The 18367-nt window shown below is 37.3% G+C and overlaps 1 protein-coding gene across 1 annotated transcript in view; it reads left to right on the forward strand.

Annotated features, from left to right (window-relative positions):
* TBCD (tubulin folding cofactor D) overlaps window positions 1-17758 on the forward strand; it is a gene marked incomplete at both ends in the record, with an annotated part of 79554 nt that extends 61796 nt beyond the window's left edge. Inside the window, 10 exons of the mRNA XM_010195112.1 lie at window positions 3042-3073; window positions 5734-5796; window positions 6233-6309; window positions 6996-7077; window positions 9843-9961; window positions 10398-10489; window positions 11370-11510; window positions 15185-15268; window positions 16329-16487; window positions 17591-17758. Coding sequence (XP_010193414.1) covers window positions 3042-3073; window positions 5734-5796; window positions 6233-6309; window positions 6996-7077; window positions 9843-9961; window positions 10398-10489; window positions 11370-11510; window positions 15185-15268; window positions 16329-16487; window positions 17591-17758 — 1017 coding nt within the window. The remainder of the gene's footprint in view (window positions 1-3041; window positions 3074-5733; window positions 5797-6232; window positions 6310-6995; window positions 7078-9842; window positions 9962-10397; window positions 10490-11369; window positions 11511-15184; window positions 15269-16328; window positions 16488-17590) is intronic.
* Window positions 17759-18367: the final 609 nt, after the last annotated feature.

Below are 18367 nucleotides of genomic sequence, written 5' to 3' on the forward strand. Positions count from 1 at the left end.
GTTCTCATGCAAAATAATGGGTTACTATTCCTACAGAGATAAAAATACTTATTTGGGAAGTGTTCTTAGCTTCCTGGCAGTTGAGTATTTGCAGCTGACTCTCTTCAACCATTCAAGTAGTTTTAACTTCAGATTCAGATGTTTATGAAAACGTAGATGCTATTCAGTTCTAAACAGCTTGAGTTACTGTTACTTTTATAATCTTAAAGATGAATTCTGAACTTCTCACAAAAAGCAGGTTTTAAATAATTTTTTAAAATAACCACAAAAGTATTTTGAACTACTATATGAACTGAAAACAGCGCTGTCATTGGTTCTGGTTCAGGCCTACATAATTTAAAAATAGGTAGGAGCATTCTTAGGTCAGTAATTTTAATTCATCAGTTCTACAAGGGAATATACACTTTGATTATATTTTCCACAAATAAATTGTGAGTCATCCCAAGGTGTTTCTAGGAGAGAAGCATTGCTGTGGAACTGCACACAGGAAGGAGCGCTTAGGACCTCATGGAACCTGGAATTGCATCAGTCAATTTACAAATTTAATTAATAATTAAACTCTGAAACAGGTACATCTAATAATGTGATGCAACTTGTGGATGTGTCTTTGTAAGAAAAAAGAGAGAATACTGACTGTACAGCAAAATTCATGATCTCTGAATTAGGTAGATGGGTATCTTTTTAATTTAGAGAAATACTGCAGAGCAAGATAAAGTTAATAGAAAGATGCGCATCATGTCTGACAAACTAAACACTGTCTGAGGAAAGATCTAGGGTTATGATAGAATTCTCCATTCTTAAAATGGAAATATGTATGAGCTGTGAAAAGGGGGAAAAAATCTAGATATATTGGTGGACATACTGTGATGTCTAGGCAAGAAATAACTTGAAAAGTTATGCAGAGAAGAACACATGGTATCGCAGGTAGCTTTGATTATAGTTTTCACATTACTTGGAAATCTTGCTGTGCAAATCACTGTCACCATTCTTCATTCTTGCACAGGGACAACGATCCTCAGTGAAGCTCTAAACTGAAATTAAATTGAGTTGATGTAATGCCAAAGGAAGGGATAGCTGTCAAGTTATTAACATAAGAGTAGCTTTCAGTGGCCTGACTTCCTTATTGGCAGTGTGAAGAAGTGGAGAAGAGCAGCCTTTATGACTCAGTTCTTGCTTTGTAGTTTGAACAGAAGTCCATATCTGAATCCTTGCATCAGCAGACTCTGTAGCACACCAAACGAATTTACCGGATCATCATTTTATACTCATTTGCAGTAAGACAACAGACAAAAGGCAAGGAATGGGTGAGGACAAAATGAAGGAAAACGAAACAAAGAGGAAGCAAGCCTTGCCACAGCATTCTTCTACTTCTGGTGCTGTCTCGACTCCTTGCATTACTTCTTTGTTTTCTAATTTAAATTTTCTAGAAGCTGGAGAGACGGCAACATGGCAGGAAGGTGGGGTAGATAATGCAAAGACCTTCTCAGCATGGGGATCTGGAATCTGTGCTTGTTTCCTATGATGATAAAACTGAGCTGTGGATTATTACATTGAGCTTAATATATTGATTGTCAAAAGCTGGAGTTTCCCAGTTAAAGGAAGGGCTGATCTGTGGCAAATGAGAATATTGTGGAGTTGGTGTCTGCATTACCTGAAAAACTAGTGAAAATGTTGAGCAGTCAGAAACCCAGTGCATGTTACAGGAGGCACCTACTTGTATGGAATGGAAAGACTTGTTTAAAATGTTTAGGCTTTTGAAGTTCATATAAAAGGATAAAGTGGAGGACAAAGTTCTAAGAGTTGCTAGGGTTGCTAAGTTTGCCTTCTGAGCACAGCTACTAATTTTACTGTAGAGAGGGAGGAGGACAGGAGGGAAGAAAAGGTTTTTACAAAAAACCCCAACAAACTCAAGCAAATAAACAAAAAAGCCTTTGTTGTTCCTCCCCCTTGTTATGGGGAGTTTTTGCCAGAGCATGGCCATACAGACAGGTGATTAAGGATTTGGCACACCTCAGGGAGGAAATATTCCAGAAGTGAAGGGAGATGAGAGTAAGGAGCTGACAGAGGAAATAGCCAAAGGAAGGGCAGGGGTCAAAGGTTCAGAAAATGGAAAAACTATGCTACAGAGGGTGACACAGAGCAGAACACCCCAAGCAGTGCTCACAGCACCTTGAGGATATCTATGGAACCAGCAGACATTGCTCAGTGGTGTGAAGAGATGTCTCTCTGCCCAGAGACATGTGAGGCTAAAGAATGGAAATAGGCCCCACCATTTCAAGGATTCCTCTCCCCACTTTCTGCCCAGTTAAAACTTTCTCCTCCAGTGAGAAAGGAGGAGACAGTGGCCTGACAGTGGCCAGGCTAATGCTTGGATGGATAACTGCACTGGATAGGCCTGAGATGGTGAGACTGTCTTTATGCAACACATCTTCAACAGGGGCTGAAGCATCCTGTGCCATTTCTTTCTCTTGTGGTGATGAGTGTACCTGTGAGGGGGCTTCAGCAAGGAATGAGAGGGTGAAGAGAGAAAGGTGAGAAACTTGGCTGGCAAACCAGTTCACATCTGTGAAAATGGGAACTAAGAAGTGAAGTTTCTATTTAATGTACCAGAAACGAAGATTTTGTTAAAACATAGCATGTAATTGCTTTTCAGTTGTGAAAGTCTCATATAAGGCCCATGTGACTGAAGAGCCCTGCGGCAAATCCCACGGGTTTGGAATGCTTCTGAACGAAGTAAAAAGAAAAGCAGAATCAACTTGACAGTCTTATTATTCACATTAAAAATTAGAAATATTGGGACCACAGTCTTTGCAAGAAGAAAGTTAAATACTCAGGAAGGTTTTGTATAAGTCATGCGGAAATCAAGACAACAATTGTTTTTAAAAGAAGCGGTTTTTTAGAGTTGATCAAATACAGAAATGCAGGTATTTTGTGAACTGCTTTAACTCTAAAATATTTTGAGTATTTTTTTAATTGCTATGCAGTGTACTCAGATTGTTTGTGGTAGGTTATTCTCTGAAGGCTCTGTTTGTGCTTTGCAGGGGCCTAGGTGGAGAACTGATGAGACCAGCTGGTAAGTATCACAGCTGTGGTGAGAAAGCAGAAAATGTGTAGTACTGAATTATTCTGTTTACCTTTTTCCAGTTTGTTTTGCATACATTGTATTGACTGCATGAATAAAGTATGAAAAGTAATTAAAAAAATACAAAGTTTGAAAGCCAATCAGAATACAAGTACACCAGATCATTTGTTGCCAGCACACTTGTGAGTAACCCTGTTTGTGTAAGAGTTGGAGATAGTTCTTGATTTTATGTCACACATATCACAGAATCTTAGGAGTTGAAAGGGACCTCAAAAGATCATCCAGACCAACCCCCCTGCCAGAGCAGGATCACCTAGACGAGGTTGCAGAGGAACGCGTCCAGGCGGGTTTTGAATGTCTGCAGAGAAGGAGACTCCACAACCTCTCTGGACAGCCTGTTCCAGGGCTCTGTAACTCATACAGTAAAAAAGTTTTTCCTCATATTCAGATTGAACCTCCTGTGCTCCAGCTTGCACCCATTGCCCCTTGTCCTGTCATTGGACATCACAGAGCAGAGCCTGGCTCCTTCCTCCTGACTTGCCCTTTACAAATTATAAACATTAACAAGGTCACCCCTTGGTGTCCTCTTCTCCAAGCTAAAGAGACCCAGCTCCCTCAGCTGCTCCCATAATGGAGGTGCTCCACTCCCTCCATCATCTTTGTGGCTCTGCGCTGGACTCTTTCAAGCAATTCCCTGTCCTTCTTGACCTGAGGGGCCCAGAACTGAACACAATATTCCAGATGCGGTCTCACCAGGGCAGAGTAGAGGGGAAGGAGAACCTCTCTGACCTACAACCACCCCTTCTGATACACCCCAGGATGCCGTTGGCCTTCTTGGCCGCAAGGGCACGTATCTCCTCCTGTTGTGCTACACAGTGAACTTTCTTCAGGGTTGAATTGGCTTTCCTCATTGATTTACTCAGTTTCCTCTCTAGAAGAGAGGTGATCATTAAGACAGATGCCATCACGTAACTAATGACTTTACCATGATATGTATGTGTACAAATGTGAAGAATAAAGACCATAAAAACAACAGTTTGTTGAAAGGTTTGTATCACAGGAAACATGATGGGTTGTTCACATGGATTTTGAAGATTGTTATATACAGAACCACTATAAAAACGAAGGACATTGCAGAAAAAGTATCCATCCAGGTAGTTTGGGTGGATAAGGAAACAATGCCTACTTGAGTTTCCTGCTCATGGGTTGAATGAAGGAAGTGCTTTGTGGCAGATTCCAGCTTTGAAGATGTGAAGCCATGTAAACTTAGTGGGTAAAGGAGTTTCAGTATCAAATGTGATCAAATAGGTGGAGTGAAGGAGACAAGGAGGTTTCTGCAGTCTTTGAATGAGGTTATAGTCTTGTGACATGACAAAGCAGGCTGAAAGAATAGGTAGTTTTTTGTAATATGTTCAGGCTTTTAAGCAGCTGAATATTTCATAGTATTGGAGAAGTACACGTGGCAGTATTTTGGCATGATGCAACTGTGTAGGTGGAATAAGAGAGTTGAAAATGTTCCACAAGTTGCTTGCATGTCTAATGAATCTGATGGTCTCAACCACAATAGAGTGTAAAGAAGCAAAAAGAACTAAGGAGGAACCCTAGAGACTTGAGTTTAGTCACATTGTACTTAACCTTGTCTGGGAATAAATATTATAACGAAGAAGCTGACGTACAATATTAAATGGAGTTTGAGCACAGACAGCCTGACTGTGTGACATTACCATAGTGAGGACTGAATTCAGGAGTGGGTTTGGAGCCCAGGAAGCTGAGTATAAATCAAGAAGATGAACTGTATTCAGAGCCTGGAGTGACATTCAAAGATTAAGTTGTGGGAGGAGAGGAAAACAAGAAGTAGCATTATATAGTGGCTTGTTCTGTCCTCTCCCTCCTCTCCACCAACCCTCCACCAACTCTGAAGCAGTCAGATAGTGAGTATGAATGAATACCAGTCTGTTTTCTTTGAACTAATCACCAGGAGGTGAAAGTTATTGTATTCCCTAAGTGCTGAGTTGTCATTAGAGCAATGCAGTAATTCTGTTGTATAGTAAAAGTTTACAGTGTTTACTCTGTTAATCTCTATTCCCCAAAACACCGCTGAAACACATTAAAATTGCACTTTCTCATATTCTGAGTGTCAAAGGAAATAAAACTGCATCCAGTTTTACAGCTCCTAACTCTGTGCAGTGAACAGATGCCACTCCTTGAAGGTCCAAAAAATGCTAATAAGTAGGAAGACCTTTCATATATATTTAAATAGTTTTTTTAGTGACTGTAGTATTATCCTTGTCCGAGTTAGTCTTCTATCAATGATTACTACATAGCCGTTTACAGACTGGTATAGAAACGTAAAGGTGGCTGGTAAATACACATGCACCTTAAATGGCAGAAGGGGAGGAATGTACCACCAAGCAATGGGTTTGTGTGAATGATGGGATTAACTCATGTCAGACAACAGTTACTGCATAGCAGCTTTTTTAGTATGTGCGAATCACATGTGTAATTTCCCTTTAGTTTCTAATTTCACATAATTTTTTACTTGTATTTGCAAATTTTCTTCAATTTAAAATTAATGCTAATGTAACTTGATGTGATTGTATCCTCAAAATTGCTGCAATTCCTCATTTTTTATCGAATTTATTTTCTTACAGTCTGCACTTTAATTGAAAAGTTGTCACTATCAAAAATGCCATTTAGAGGAGATCCAATAATCGGTATGTCATGTTTTAAATATTCTTCCATTATCTTAGTAGTCATTCATTAAGATAAAGTCATAATGAATTATGTTTTTCAAAGTAGCAAGATTAGCAAGGTTGAGTGGCCCAACAAATAAAAAAATATCAAAAAGATACACAAATACTGCAACAGGGGGTGATGTTATTTGAAGATTTGTTTTGTACTTGGTTATGAATATGTTTTTTTTCCTGTCAAGTTTTCCGCTTTATCAGACGCTGTGTTTGCACTATGTGCATTGTAAGACAAACCAGAATAGCTATACTAATGGTGAATCACAACCTTCTTCATTTTGGAAAACCAAAGAAATACATCAATATGTATAAGTACTGTTTTTTGTAAAAAAAATAAACCAGAGAATGTTGAAATTCAGAAAGAAAGAAAAATTAATATCAGTTATGTTCCTTACTATTTCAGGTGGCTGGCAATGGCTAATAAATGACAGTCTAAGAAGTCTCCCTCTTGTTTCAAGTGCTGCAAGACAGCATATAAAGGTACAATAGTTCCTCCTTCTTCATGTGGTCACATTAAATACAGAATTAGAAATATTTTTGCTTTCCACTGGTGGATTATTTTCCGTGGATAATAATCGAATTGGTTCTTGAACATTTGTTTCTTAGATAGATAAGAAGAATTATTTTTTTAAAAAAATTAGAATTCCTGAAATACTCTAAACCAGTTAAGATTTGAGACACAAGGATCGTGATACTGGATATTTTGGGGTTTTTGTTTATAACCATCAGTCTGTTTTTTTGGTCTGTGTTTCCTTTCTATAGCCTTCTGGGGAAATAATGGTTTGTTTCTTATCAATCTGACATCAAAATATTGAAGATGAAATAAAGACTTCTCTATTTTGTAATACTGTGTCATCCTGGAGGTCTTTCAACTTTATTTTCAGATCAGTTGATACATTACTATTAATATCTTAAATATTAATTTAACTTACTGATACTTTTGAAGGAATAAGAATAAATTCTGTGTTTTTTCTTACGTATGTTTCCTGTTCAATTGTTCTTAAATCAGTGTTGGGAAGAAAGAAAAAGAAAGTAAATGTCAGTAGCTGAAGGGAATTTTTTTCTAAAATCCTCTCTTTTTCCTTAACCTTTTAATTCTAAGTAGAGTTATCATAAAGTATGACCCTAATAAATATATCAGGTTCACAGTTTTGTCTTTGTTACAGGAGTCTGCAGTCTCTGCACTGGCTGCACTGTGTAATGAATATTACATCAATGAGAAGGGAGAAGCTGATCCAGCTCTACAGGGTAATGACTCATGTTTACAGTAGAGGCAGAAAATATTGGGCTGGACCTAACTTGCACTTTGGAGGTACTGGATAGAATGGGGAGGAGCACCACTGATTTTTAAGGGCCTTAAAATACTTCAGGAAACAATGGTAAAACCAATTGAAAGTCTAGGAAATGTCTCAGGGGCTTTGCTTGTTTTAAACTGGAGGTGAATACAAGGTATCATAATAATGAACGTTAGGAAAATCAGATGCTGTAAAAGAGAGAAGGAATATGTGTTTGTGGCAGATTCTAAGTTTTAATGAAGTGAGACATCTTCACATCATATTTTGATAAACTGTGCCAAAGATTGTGGCTGACTTAAAGAAGAAGAATGGATTAAGGATAAGAGAAGAAGGATAGCAAGAATTTTTCATCTGGCTTGTGCTTGAAGGAATCATGGAGATGTCGCCATGATGGTCTAGGGACATAATTGGAGTCAGATTTGTAGCTACAGGCAAAATTTTTCATCAGACTTTCTGGAATGATTTAGAGAATGGAATTGTGAGTCGGAAATTTTCCTGTTCTTAAAAAATCTCTAGTCAGCTTCGTCTTGGTCGTGCTTTTATTTGGCTTTGTACTCTAAAGCCTCCTCCACACATAGTAGCAAAAGTGCCATTATACATGCAAGCATCTTTTAAAAGGAAAAAATAAGTGTATTTTCATCTCTGTGCCAGTAAAAACCATTTCATGACCATTGAAATCTATTTGTTGTGGGATTGAAATCCAGTGCTAAAAATCCTCTCCATAATGTCTAATGTGTGCATGCATGTGTGGAAGTTGTAGTGCAGAAGACGTTCAATGACGATGCAAGTGCCTGAGATAAGCCAGTTAAAGCAAGTCTAAACACGATCAAGGGGATTAGAAAAAAAATTTGGTGACATTTAGCCAGTGTTTCACTAAGACTTGTGAGATTAAAATGAAAATGCAAATCAAAGGTACTTTAGGGATTTGGCATTCCAAAGCTGTCCCTGTAAGACTGCAGTTTTACTGAGTCACTTCTCTGGCCTCTGTTTGTTTTCATCTTTTCTTTGATTTTTTCTGTCTTAGAGTGTTCTGGTTTGATTTTGATGACTTTTTCTTTTAATATTCTTTTAATATTCTTTCAGGATGGGTTGTATTGAATTAATATTGTAGATGCTTCATAGGCCATGTTCTATGAAGCTGAAGAGTCTTAGAATATTAACATTTTCATGACCCTCGCTCGCATAATTACAGAGTAGTTACAAGTAAAGAGCTGCTTGTTTGCAAGTTGTCATGTCTTAATTTTATGTCATTTGGCTAAAATGTCAATCTTAAATTTACATCAGTCAAAGGGAAGAGTGTCATAGTTTTACTGTCTGAGATCATCTTGCTGTCTAAGCAAGCATTACATCTTCTTATGGCCTCAAGACTCTATCTTACACTCCAGTGGTTTGGAAATTTTTGAATAATAGATGTGCTTATACGAAAGTATTGCTAACCTCTGGACAGGGAACTAGTACCCTGATGTGAGGAGCTAGTTGAGGCCTGCCGATTGCATGGGGCTTTAAAAAAAAAAGGTCACGAGTTATGATTAATGTGTAGTTTCTTATGGTGACTATCCTTTCTTCCTCTAGCAAATGTTAATCATTTAAATCTTAGATGGCAGTAGGCAGTGGCAAAATTATGTAATCTTGGTAAGGTTTCTCATTCTTTTTCGCTGAGAATCAAAAAGTGCATATTCAGTAAAGTGATTAATAAGACCACCTTTCTTCTTTTTGAACCAGAGCTTGTGTTTATTGCAGCTCTCTTGGTTGTTCTTGGAAGCTTTTCTGGAGTGCCTTGTTTTTTTCCACATTTTACAGGAGAGTTTAATATAGTAGCTGAAAAATCCGGTAAAGGAAGTACTGTTTGTTAAGTCTGTGATAAAGGCTACAATAGAAATATGTGGATAGATTCCTGACGTTTTTCTTTTCTTCATTCATCCTCATTTTCTTTTTCGTATCACTTGTTGAGCCTCCTGTTTTCATGCCCAGTTCGGTTTGCTCTTGTTCCTTTTGTCTGTGCTGCTGTTCGTAGAACCACTGTCCCTGGTTTGTCGTGTAAGAATGCTCAGAATCCGAGCAGAGAATCCCTGCTTCAAAGTGATCTCATCTTTTTGAGTGTTCTGCAGAAAAGCCCAACTTTTTTTCTTTTTGTCTCAATCTAAAAAACTGATAGGAAATTAGGTCATTGCTTAGGTATGATCTGTGTTTAAACCCTGAGTCCAATTAAGACTTTTCTGGGAGAAAACTGTTGAAAAACTGACCTACACAAATCGAGAGACATTTCTTTCCTAACACAGAATACTTGTCTAATTATGGAAAATGATGACCTGTTAATATAAGAGAAGTTGTACCCCTGTTTTTGCATAGGAATTTGTGCTTATACTTATTCTTTGGACTTTTGACAAAATACAGCTTTTTAAAATTGAGAACTTTGTATTTTCGCTCTCTGAATGACTAGAATTAGTCTGGCTAAAAATCTGACTTTGTATTTAGAAAACATTCATTCAGGTGATGTTGAGTATCTTAAACTCTTTCTCTTTTTTCTGCAGTAAATTAAAGGTATTCTGTATTTTAGTTTAATGAATTACAAAATTTTCTAGCTGCTCTGTTTAGGGTATCTTTTCCTTTCTTTAGTTGCTGGTTGTTTTGGGGGGGGGTTTGTTTGTTAGCCAAATATGTAATGATAATGGTAATAATGTGGTAGTTGCTTTTCACTCTGCATTGTATTTTTTCTAGATGAGCTGGTGACACAATACGTTTCAGAACTACAAAACACAGAGGAAATGATTCGTTGTGGCTTTTCACGAGCTCTTGGGGCCCTTCCAAGATTTCTACTAAAGGGCAGGCTCCAACAGGTGAGAAAATATGGTTGTTGTAATGAGAAGAGGGCACATGGTATTTTGAATGAAACCTATGGTCACAACCAAATAAATAATAATGGTCATAATTAAAGGTCTTTGTGAAAAGGGTTTGGACTGTAATATACAGTAGCTCCAGAAAATCATCATGAGTTCAGCTTGCCATAGATTCTGATAATTAAAGTTTAGTCCTGCTTTAGTAGTGCTAATGGAGAAGTCAGAGATTGAATTATCCCTATGCTATGAAACACTTGTCTAAAGGGAAAAGTGAGGCAAGCTGAGGTCATGATGAGAAGCCATGACCTGGAAAGAAGTCAAACACTGCTTGGTTCTCTTGTACATGGTTGAGCTCATTTTAATATGATAGCTACATTTAACTTTTATCATAAATAATGCACTGATTTAAATTTGTAATTTTTTAATATTTTTACAGGTTTTGGAGGGTTTGAAGAAAGTTACCTTAATTTCCTCTGCAGATGTGAGCTTTGCAGAATCCAGAAGAGATGCCCTAATAGCAATTGCAAAGTACGTTAATCTTTAGTTTTGTTTAATTTTAATTCTTTCTCTAGAGGTTTTCTGCTGTTCATTCTGCTTTCTGCTATAGTGTGTTTCTTGAAATCAGTTACACTGACTTACGCATTTTTAGTGTGGGACTGTGCATCTCCATTATTTAATATATCTTTGATTCAGAGGATTATCACTCCTTTGAGGATGGGGTACAACTCTGATGGTGTTGTGTTTCTTCTTTTAAAATAAATTAACTGAATAGAGTATATTTTAAAGTTTGCCTTTCTTATGGCTGCATTTTAGTGAGGAGGAAGAATGTATGTTTTTTCCAGTTTCTTAATAAGAAGATTGAATTGGTGTAAAGATATTGTACTTTTTCTCTAGAGGAATATTTTCTGTGTTGACATGCCACAGTGTAGTTAGTGTTCATAATATCATAGTATGTATGCTCTAATACAAAAAAAGAAAATATCTTTCTCATGTTAACCATGCCTTCAGTGTAAAGTTTATTGATACCAAATTCAATGCAGGTTGTATTAGTCCTTTGCTCTTCTTGACTACCTCATTTTAAGGAGAATTTAGAATCTGACAGGTACTTTAAACATGTTCCTTTCTGTAGTATTAAAGACGTAGAAACAGTCTGCTTTATCTGTTGAGCTTTTTGCCTTGCCAGTGTTCCTTTAAACCTGAACACTGATCAGAAATCCTCAGGTCAAATAAGATGCAGTAGGCTCAGAAATGTTCTTTGTACTGTTTGTAGCAGATGCTATGGATGTTTAGAATAATGTATGTCCGAGGAATTTTATCAAGCAACAGAATAAAGCTGTGATCTTAATGTTTTTCCTTGCTAGTGTGGTATTCCATCTCCCCCACCCTCTCCTTTTTCTTTTTTTTAAAGGGTTTGCCAGACAGTAGGTGTAAAGGGAGAAGGATCCCAAGAAGAATACGTCTGCAACGATAACGTTACTCAGATTTATGCTACACTACTTAATGGTGTGACTGACTACACCACAGACAGCCGAGGAGATGTTGGAGGATGGTAAGATGCCTTACAAACAGAGACTTAAACTTAGCTGTTGAATTTTCTGTCTAATTGAAAACTTACGTCTTTTTAAAACCTGTTAGAAATAGATCGCTTGAAGCTTTTGGAGATTTGAGTGTAGGTAGAAATACACTGGAGAAAAAGGAGTAGAAAGTGAAAGGAAAGGCTGACAAGAATTAATTCCTTGCCTCCAAAGTCAGGAAGATGGGAACTGTTGTGTTTTAAACTGAAGTTCAGCCTTATTCTGGTTTTGTGGATGACATTCTTTTATCTTAGTGAACATCAAGAATGTATTTATTTGTAAAAAGTACGGAGATTTAAGCCATGACTTCTATTTCTTAGAAATAATACATTTAGTGCTACTCAGTGAATTATCCTATTGTATGTTCATGTTGTGGGGATTTTTTGCCAGGAGAGGGAGCAGTTGCATAAGGTGTCAGTGATGAATTTTATAGGCTGGTAACTAACTGAGGTGGATAAAACTTTATAAATTGTGCTGTGGTATTATTGATTCTTTTGTTAGTTTAGACTTTCAATTATTTCAGCTATTAGATTGCAAGAATAATTAAATCATAAGTCTGTAGGAATGTATCTATTATTTTGAAGTCTATAGAATAGGTACAAGATTAGGTCTGTAGCAGTCATATTTTTGTGGTGTTCTTCAGTCTTCACAGTTCCTGTAATATATAAAGAAGACTCTGTATGTAAGATTTCATTCATCTCAATGTTCTGTGCTCCTTCAGTAACACTGAAGACTTGGGAAGGCTGCAGTGGGCAAGAAGTGCGCTGTACCTTGCAGGGGAGGGTGTGCACTCCTCCTTGCTCATCGTACTTCTTTTTGTGGCCAAAGCAGTCTCAGTCGCTTGCTTGCTCCCTCCTTTCTGCTGCAAGCAAAACAGTCCAGTTCTGGAGCATTGGCTGTGTTCAGCCTGAGCAGCCATGCACAGCATGCTGATCCCTGTTCAAATCCGGCATAATAACTCATGATGCCAAGTATGCATTGTGTGAGTTTGGGAACTTTTTGTTTAGGGTCAAATTTCTGGTTATTTCTGTTTTAGATTTCTGTCCTACTCACTCTTGGCTTCAGGGTTGTTGTTCTATTTGGTAGCCCCAGGTTTGCTTTAAAAAAACAAACCCAAAACCCGTTAATTATAGTGGCATTCTCCTCTTTAGGATTGCTTATTAGATAGCTCGAACACAGGGGCAGGTGCTGCAAAGTACATTTAATTACGATGAGGAATGGGAGCTCCTTTTAACACATCTTGTAACCAACTATTGTCCTATGTAGAAAGAAAAGTTGTGACTGCTTTTTTTGTGCAATATGTATATATGTTTTTCATTGCCAGTAATCATTAGGTAGTTTATACTGCTGTCAAACTTAATGCTTGTGCTCTACCGAGTTATTTATTATTAGTCTGTCTGTGAACTGAAAGGGAAGTAGAAGTTCTACAGCACAAGGTCAAACAAAGGTTGGGGTTTTTTTGTGCCATGTTAATGTTGGGCATTTTAAAAATTTGACTAGCCTTGTTCCTTTGGGGAATGGCACTACAATACTTACAAGTGTGTTGGAAAAGTACACAGGACAAATTATCCAGACCACTCTTATCAGCCTGAGCTAATATTTGTGTGTTGGTATTTTTTTTGGTTTGTATGATGATACCCAGCTCCTCAGTCTTCAGCACTGGTTCTTAAAATTGTCATATGACGGGGAAATAATAACACAGCACACGAAATCAGAGAAAAGTAGGCATGTTTGACATCTCAAACTTAGAAGAAGAAACAAGGCTGCAAACTAAGCAGGATCAAGATCAGGTCATTCCAGCTTGCTCAAGGGATGAAGGAGCCTGGCTTTCCCTATGCTCCCTCCTCAGCCATCGAAGAAGCAATGGGGAGGTGAATGAGTCTTGCTCAGAGAATGTGGTAACACAGGAGTGACACAGGTGTAGCTGAAAGAAAATATAAGAACAATCATATAGGGTGGGAGTCAGAGTCAGGATGAGACACTGAGCTTTTTGCTTTCAAAATTAGGTGAGATACCAAAGTAGATAAGAACTTGGCTAAGTATAGTTAGATACTCAGGTTAACTTCTGGCAACTCTAACTGAAGTTTCCCTTACCTATTTTTTATCCTTCTGCCTATGTCTTAATTTAAAAACAAAACTCTACAAAGTGAAAATTTTCAAAGAAATCCTGAGGAAATTGGATTTCCAACGCCCGTTAAAATTCAAATGTGCTTCGAGCATCAGATTCTTTTAAAGCTGCTTTGGCAATGCCAGCCAAAATCAAGTCAAGAAACAAGTAAATTAAATGGGGGAGGGGAATCCTTTCTCATAGCAAACTGTTGGCTGCTAAATACTTTTGTGGTCTTCCAAACATTACTGCTTTCTCATTCTATTTCTTTTAAACCACTAAGATGGAAAGATATGGGGAGAATTGCCACTTCTGTGGAGAGGTCTTTTCTTTGGTGTGTAATTTTTGTCTTTCTTTAATGGAATCGTGGGAAAGTTAAACCAACTTTAGTTTCCATATGCAAACTTTGTTTCTTTTGACAGATTGTTTGCTGGGACTTGTCCAATCTGTCTACAGGTGTTAAACATGAATATCTAATACTCAGACACTATATGGAAAAAAGTAGGAAAACATCCTTTGATGAAAGATCACCCAACTGGTATTAAATTGCTTAGAAAAACATGATGTAATTTACCTTTTTCACCATTATAACAAATGTCCCACCCAGTTTTAGATTGCTTGGGCAACTATTTTCAGCATGTTTTGGAAATTAGAAACAGGAGTATGTCTTTTCATAGTAGCCAAGGACCTTTTCAAATATGTCGAGATATATATGAGTGAGTAATGTGATGAATGTGTTAGTCCTGGTCTTCTGCAGGATCATGTAACCAGCAGAGGATCTGCCATGGCGCTGTCCATATCTTAAGAAACTACTTCTGTCAACTCATGTATTGACAAGCATGTGGTTTAAAACAAGCGTATTGATTTTGGGGTTTTTTTAGTGAAATTATACTCTTCATCTTTCTTTTATATTGATACTATATTTAGACATTTTTGAAGGCAGAAAATAATCATATAGGTAATATGCACTTCAAGCACAAACTACTGTTACTTTAGGTAATCTTTTTTCATAAAACTAATTATTATTTACTTATGCCATTCTGAATCACCTTTATTCAATACTGGAAGTACTAAGCTTGAAAATTTACGAGAGTATGACACTTAACAGTGCTTAGATATCTTGCCAAATTGTGGGTTGGCCTTTTTAGAAGATTATTTGAAGCAGACAAAGTACTTGGGTTTAAATTCATCTACTTGCACGCTAAATATTAGTAATAGTTACCAATTTTAACCTTCTTAAAATAAAGAATAAGCCTGACAATGTCTGGCTGGAATAAAAAAATAAGATGGTGAGGCAGGGGTCTTGCCTGGAAACGAGGACAATTGTTGGAACCTCGGTGCAAATGTGAGCTTCACTTCGTAGAACAGGGCTTGTGGGCACAGCTGTACGCAGTTCCTTTCCTCCCAAAAGGATGACAGCTGCTCTCAGGGGTCAACACTTTTGTTTTGAATTTTTTGCCAGTGTCTGTTTAACTTAGCTGCCAATGTATGTTTTTAAATAAATACTGATGTAACTACTGTAATGTGTGTCTGTTTCAACAGGGTCCGTGAGGCTGCTATGACAAGTTTAATGGAAGTGACACTTCTGCTGGTTCAGAATGAAGCGGAGTTAATTAATGCCAACATGTATGCCACTTGTACTACTTTTGTGTCTTACCTCTTGTGATTACATTCCAGTCCATGCAAGAAAGCAATGCTTACGCACTGTGTACTTACTCCTTTATTGAGTGTGACAGAACTTTTCCTAGAAGTGCATCAAGCTTGTACCTGTACAGATGCTGAGAATATTGTATCTGTTTTTCAGAGGAACTAACATCATTGAGAGAAACAGGGTGGCCCTCCCACCTTTGAAATACTGTGCATCTGTGAGATTTGGTCTGTGCTTGCCATCTCTGTGGAGCTTGCCAGTATTGTTCACTTAAGTGGGCAAGTTTGCTTTCTGTTTATCCAGAGCATTGCATCATTAATTTGGAATGTGACAAAATGTGAAGATGAGTTTGTGTTCATTTCTGTCATCTTTGCAGAATTGTTAGTGAGGAGATAGAGAAAACATAATTTACACTGAGCTTCTGATTTTTAATTTCATGATACAATATTCCTAATAGTAAAGAAAAAAGAATACTTACTAGTTTTTAAGCATAATTTCCTCTGCAACAAAACTTTCCTAATCATGGTGTTGGTTTATGTACCAAGGGCCTCATGGAACACAGTATTTTGTTGCTGAGAGTACAGTTATGAATGTGAGCAAAACAGAATATGGTTAAAAACTAGCCAGGGTTGAAGAAGTGATTAATTTGGGATATGTAAGATTTGGGATAGGTCTTGTCCTCTGGTGTATATGCAATTTTCTACTTGAAAATGCGCATCTCTCAAGGTTCCTGCTCTGCTTCCCTCTAAAATGTAACAGATCATCCAAGCCTTAAAGCAGCTTCATACCTTTTTTGATGAAAGGTGGTTTGTGAATATCAAATACTGTGTAATATTAATGTCATTACATTTTTTGATTGATCTATGGAAGACAAAGCTTTAAAGATTCTGTCACCATGTGGATGACTTAATATCAGATGTATATTCATTATGAAGAGTTAAAACTTTCGTAGCAGGATATCTTTGATATCTGTGTAACAATTTAAATTTAAATACGCATTCCACTGATTAAATTATGTGATTGTTTTCTTCTTTGTAGCTGCAAACAGATTATGTGCTGGCTGGCCCAACAGTCAGCTGAAAAAATTGATAAATTTCGAGCTCATGCAGGATCAGTGTTCCTTACTCTTTTACATTTTGACCGTCCCCCAGTTCCACACATACCTCATCGAGAAGAGCTGGAGAGGATATTTCCAAGGTAATATATTGAAGAAGGTATCCTAAACCAATGAAAATAAAAAGATCCATGCACACAGTTACACCTAACACAAGCAACCTGATGTAATTTCCATGCCTGAATGCATACTATATGTGCTGAGGAATGTTTGGTGGTGGTTGTTGAAATTCCATTGATGCATGCAATGAATATGTATAAACATATAAAATAGAACTTCTTATGGAATGAGTGTATGTGAAAACCATAGTTTCTGAAGGAGATAGGTCTTATGTGGTCACGTTCTGTCAGTCTTTCTCTGGATCAACCTCAGTTAATTTTTGAACCCATCAGCCAGTGTCATGGTGGACAGTAGAGATTTGTCAGTCGTAGATAGTTGGGAAACCATTGGTAAAACAGATCTTGTGGGAGCTGAGTTTTGGTAATCCTCCTGTTTATGAAATGTCTGGATTATAATCTCATTTTCTCTCCATAATGTGAGAGCTAGAATTTCTTGGCAGCTTCCCTTCTTGGTTTTTTTTTTTTTATTTCCTCGACTGGAAAACACTGATTAATAATTTTTACTGAATTCTATTTTAACTAAGCTGTAGTTGCAGTAGTTTTCTAAGATGGGATTTCTAGTTAAAGCAAGAGTGAAAGCTACTCATTTCTGAATGATAATTATAATACCTGATTGGGATGAGGAAGATCCAACTTCATGTCCCCATTGTTTGTTCATCAGAATCTTAACCTCCTGTAACTCAACAAGTGCTCTGTCTGCTAGGCTGCTGATGGATCTTTCCTGGGATAAGTCTGTCGTTGCATTAGTTGTTGGTGGGGGAAAACTTGGAGTGGAAAGCAAGAAGGAGAACTTGTTTTCTTAGTGTAGAGAAAAGTGCATGTGAAAAGGAAACTGTGGTTCAAATCCCTTATCTGAGTCAGAACAAGGTCTTGAAGGTTGCTTTACTTTACTGGCAGTGGCTGAAGTTTTGATTTGTGTTTCCCCCATATGCTTAAAGAGCAATGATTAATTTGATTTTTAGGTAATTCAGAGACTTTCTTCACTGACATGGTGCTTGAGGATAAGGAGCTATCATAGGAATGTACACACATACAAGATGATTTTTTTTCCCTTCCCCTTTCTCCAGGTCAGAGAAAGAGACTCTGAACTGGAATGCAGCATCAGAAGCTTTCCCTCGAATCACCCAGCTGCTGGGTTTGCCAGCATACCAATACTATGTGCTTCTGGGTCTCTCGGTGTCTGTTGGTGGATTAACAGAGACAACGGTAAGAAAGCAGCGTGGCTTTCCTGTTTGGTAGGAGAATCCATTTACCTGATAAAATTGTTGACTGTTTAGCCTATTACAGTGGATATTGCAGACAGTTATTTCTTTCAGAATTTCAGATGCAAGATTTTTGAAAATAAATTGTACTTAAAAACATGATGGGCTTTATATTTTTGTACTTGAAAGTATTTTCTTGAGTAATTGAGCATGCAGGAAACAAGGAGTAAGGACACTTCATTTCTCATTTCCTGGCCTGAGAGAAGCTGAGTGTTCCAGCCTGTTGGCTCAGTCAGCTCTTACATTTATTTGCTCACCTTTGCAAGCTGTTAAGAGAGGAAGAGCTATTCAGCTTGCTAAATGTTGTGGCTAAAAGCATGGTGATTGCTCTTTTTAAATGAAATTAATCCCTGTTTTCAATTGTAGTCTGTATTCTCTTCTTCCTCCTCCTTCCCCAACTTGAAATTCATATGAGGTGTTAATTTTTAGTTGTCAGTATATGTTAACAGTATCTTCAGATATTTTTTTTGTTAATTTGATATACTTTCTAAAAAACAGTATCAAAGAGATACCAGAGGTTACATTGCAAAGAAATATAATTCAAATTATATTTGAATAATTTTATACATTATATGTATATAA

The sequence above is a fragment of the Mesitornis unicolor genome, unplaced genomic scaffold (genome assembly GCF_000695765.1).
Source record: "Mesitornis unicolor isolate BGI_N332 unplaced genomic scaffold, ASM69576v1 scaffold1862, whole genome shotgun sequence".
NCBI classification, from domain to species: Eukaryota; Metazoa; Chordata; class Aves; order Mesitornithiformes; family Mesitornithidae; genus Mesitornis; species Mesitornis unicolor.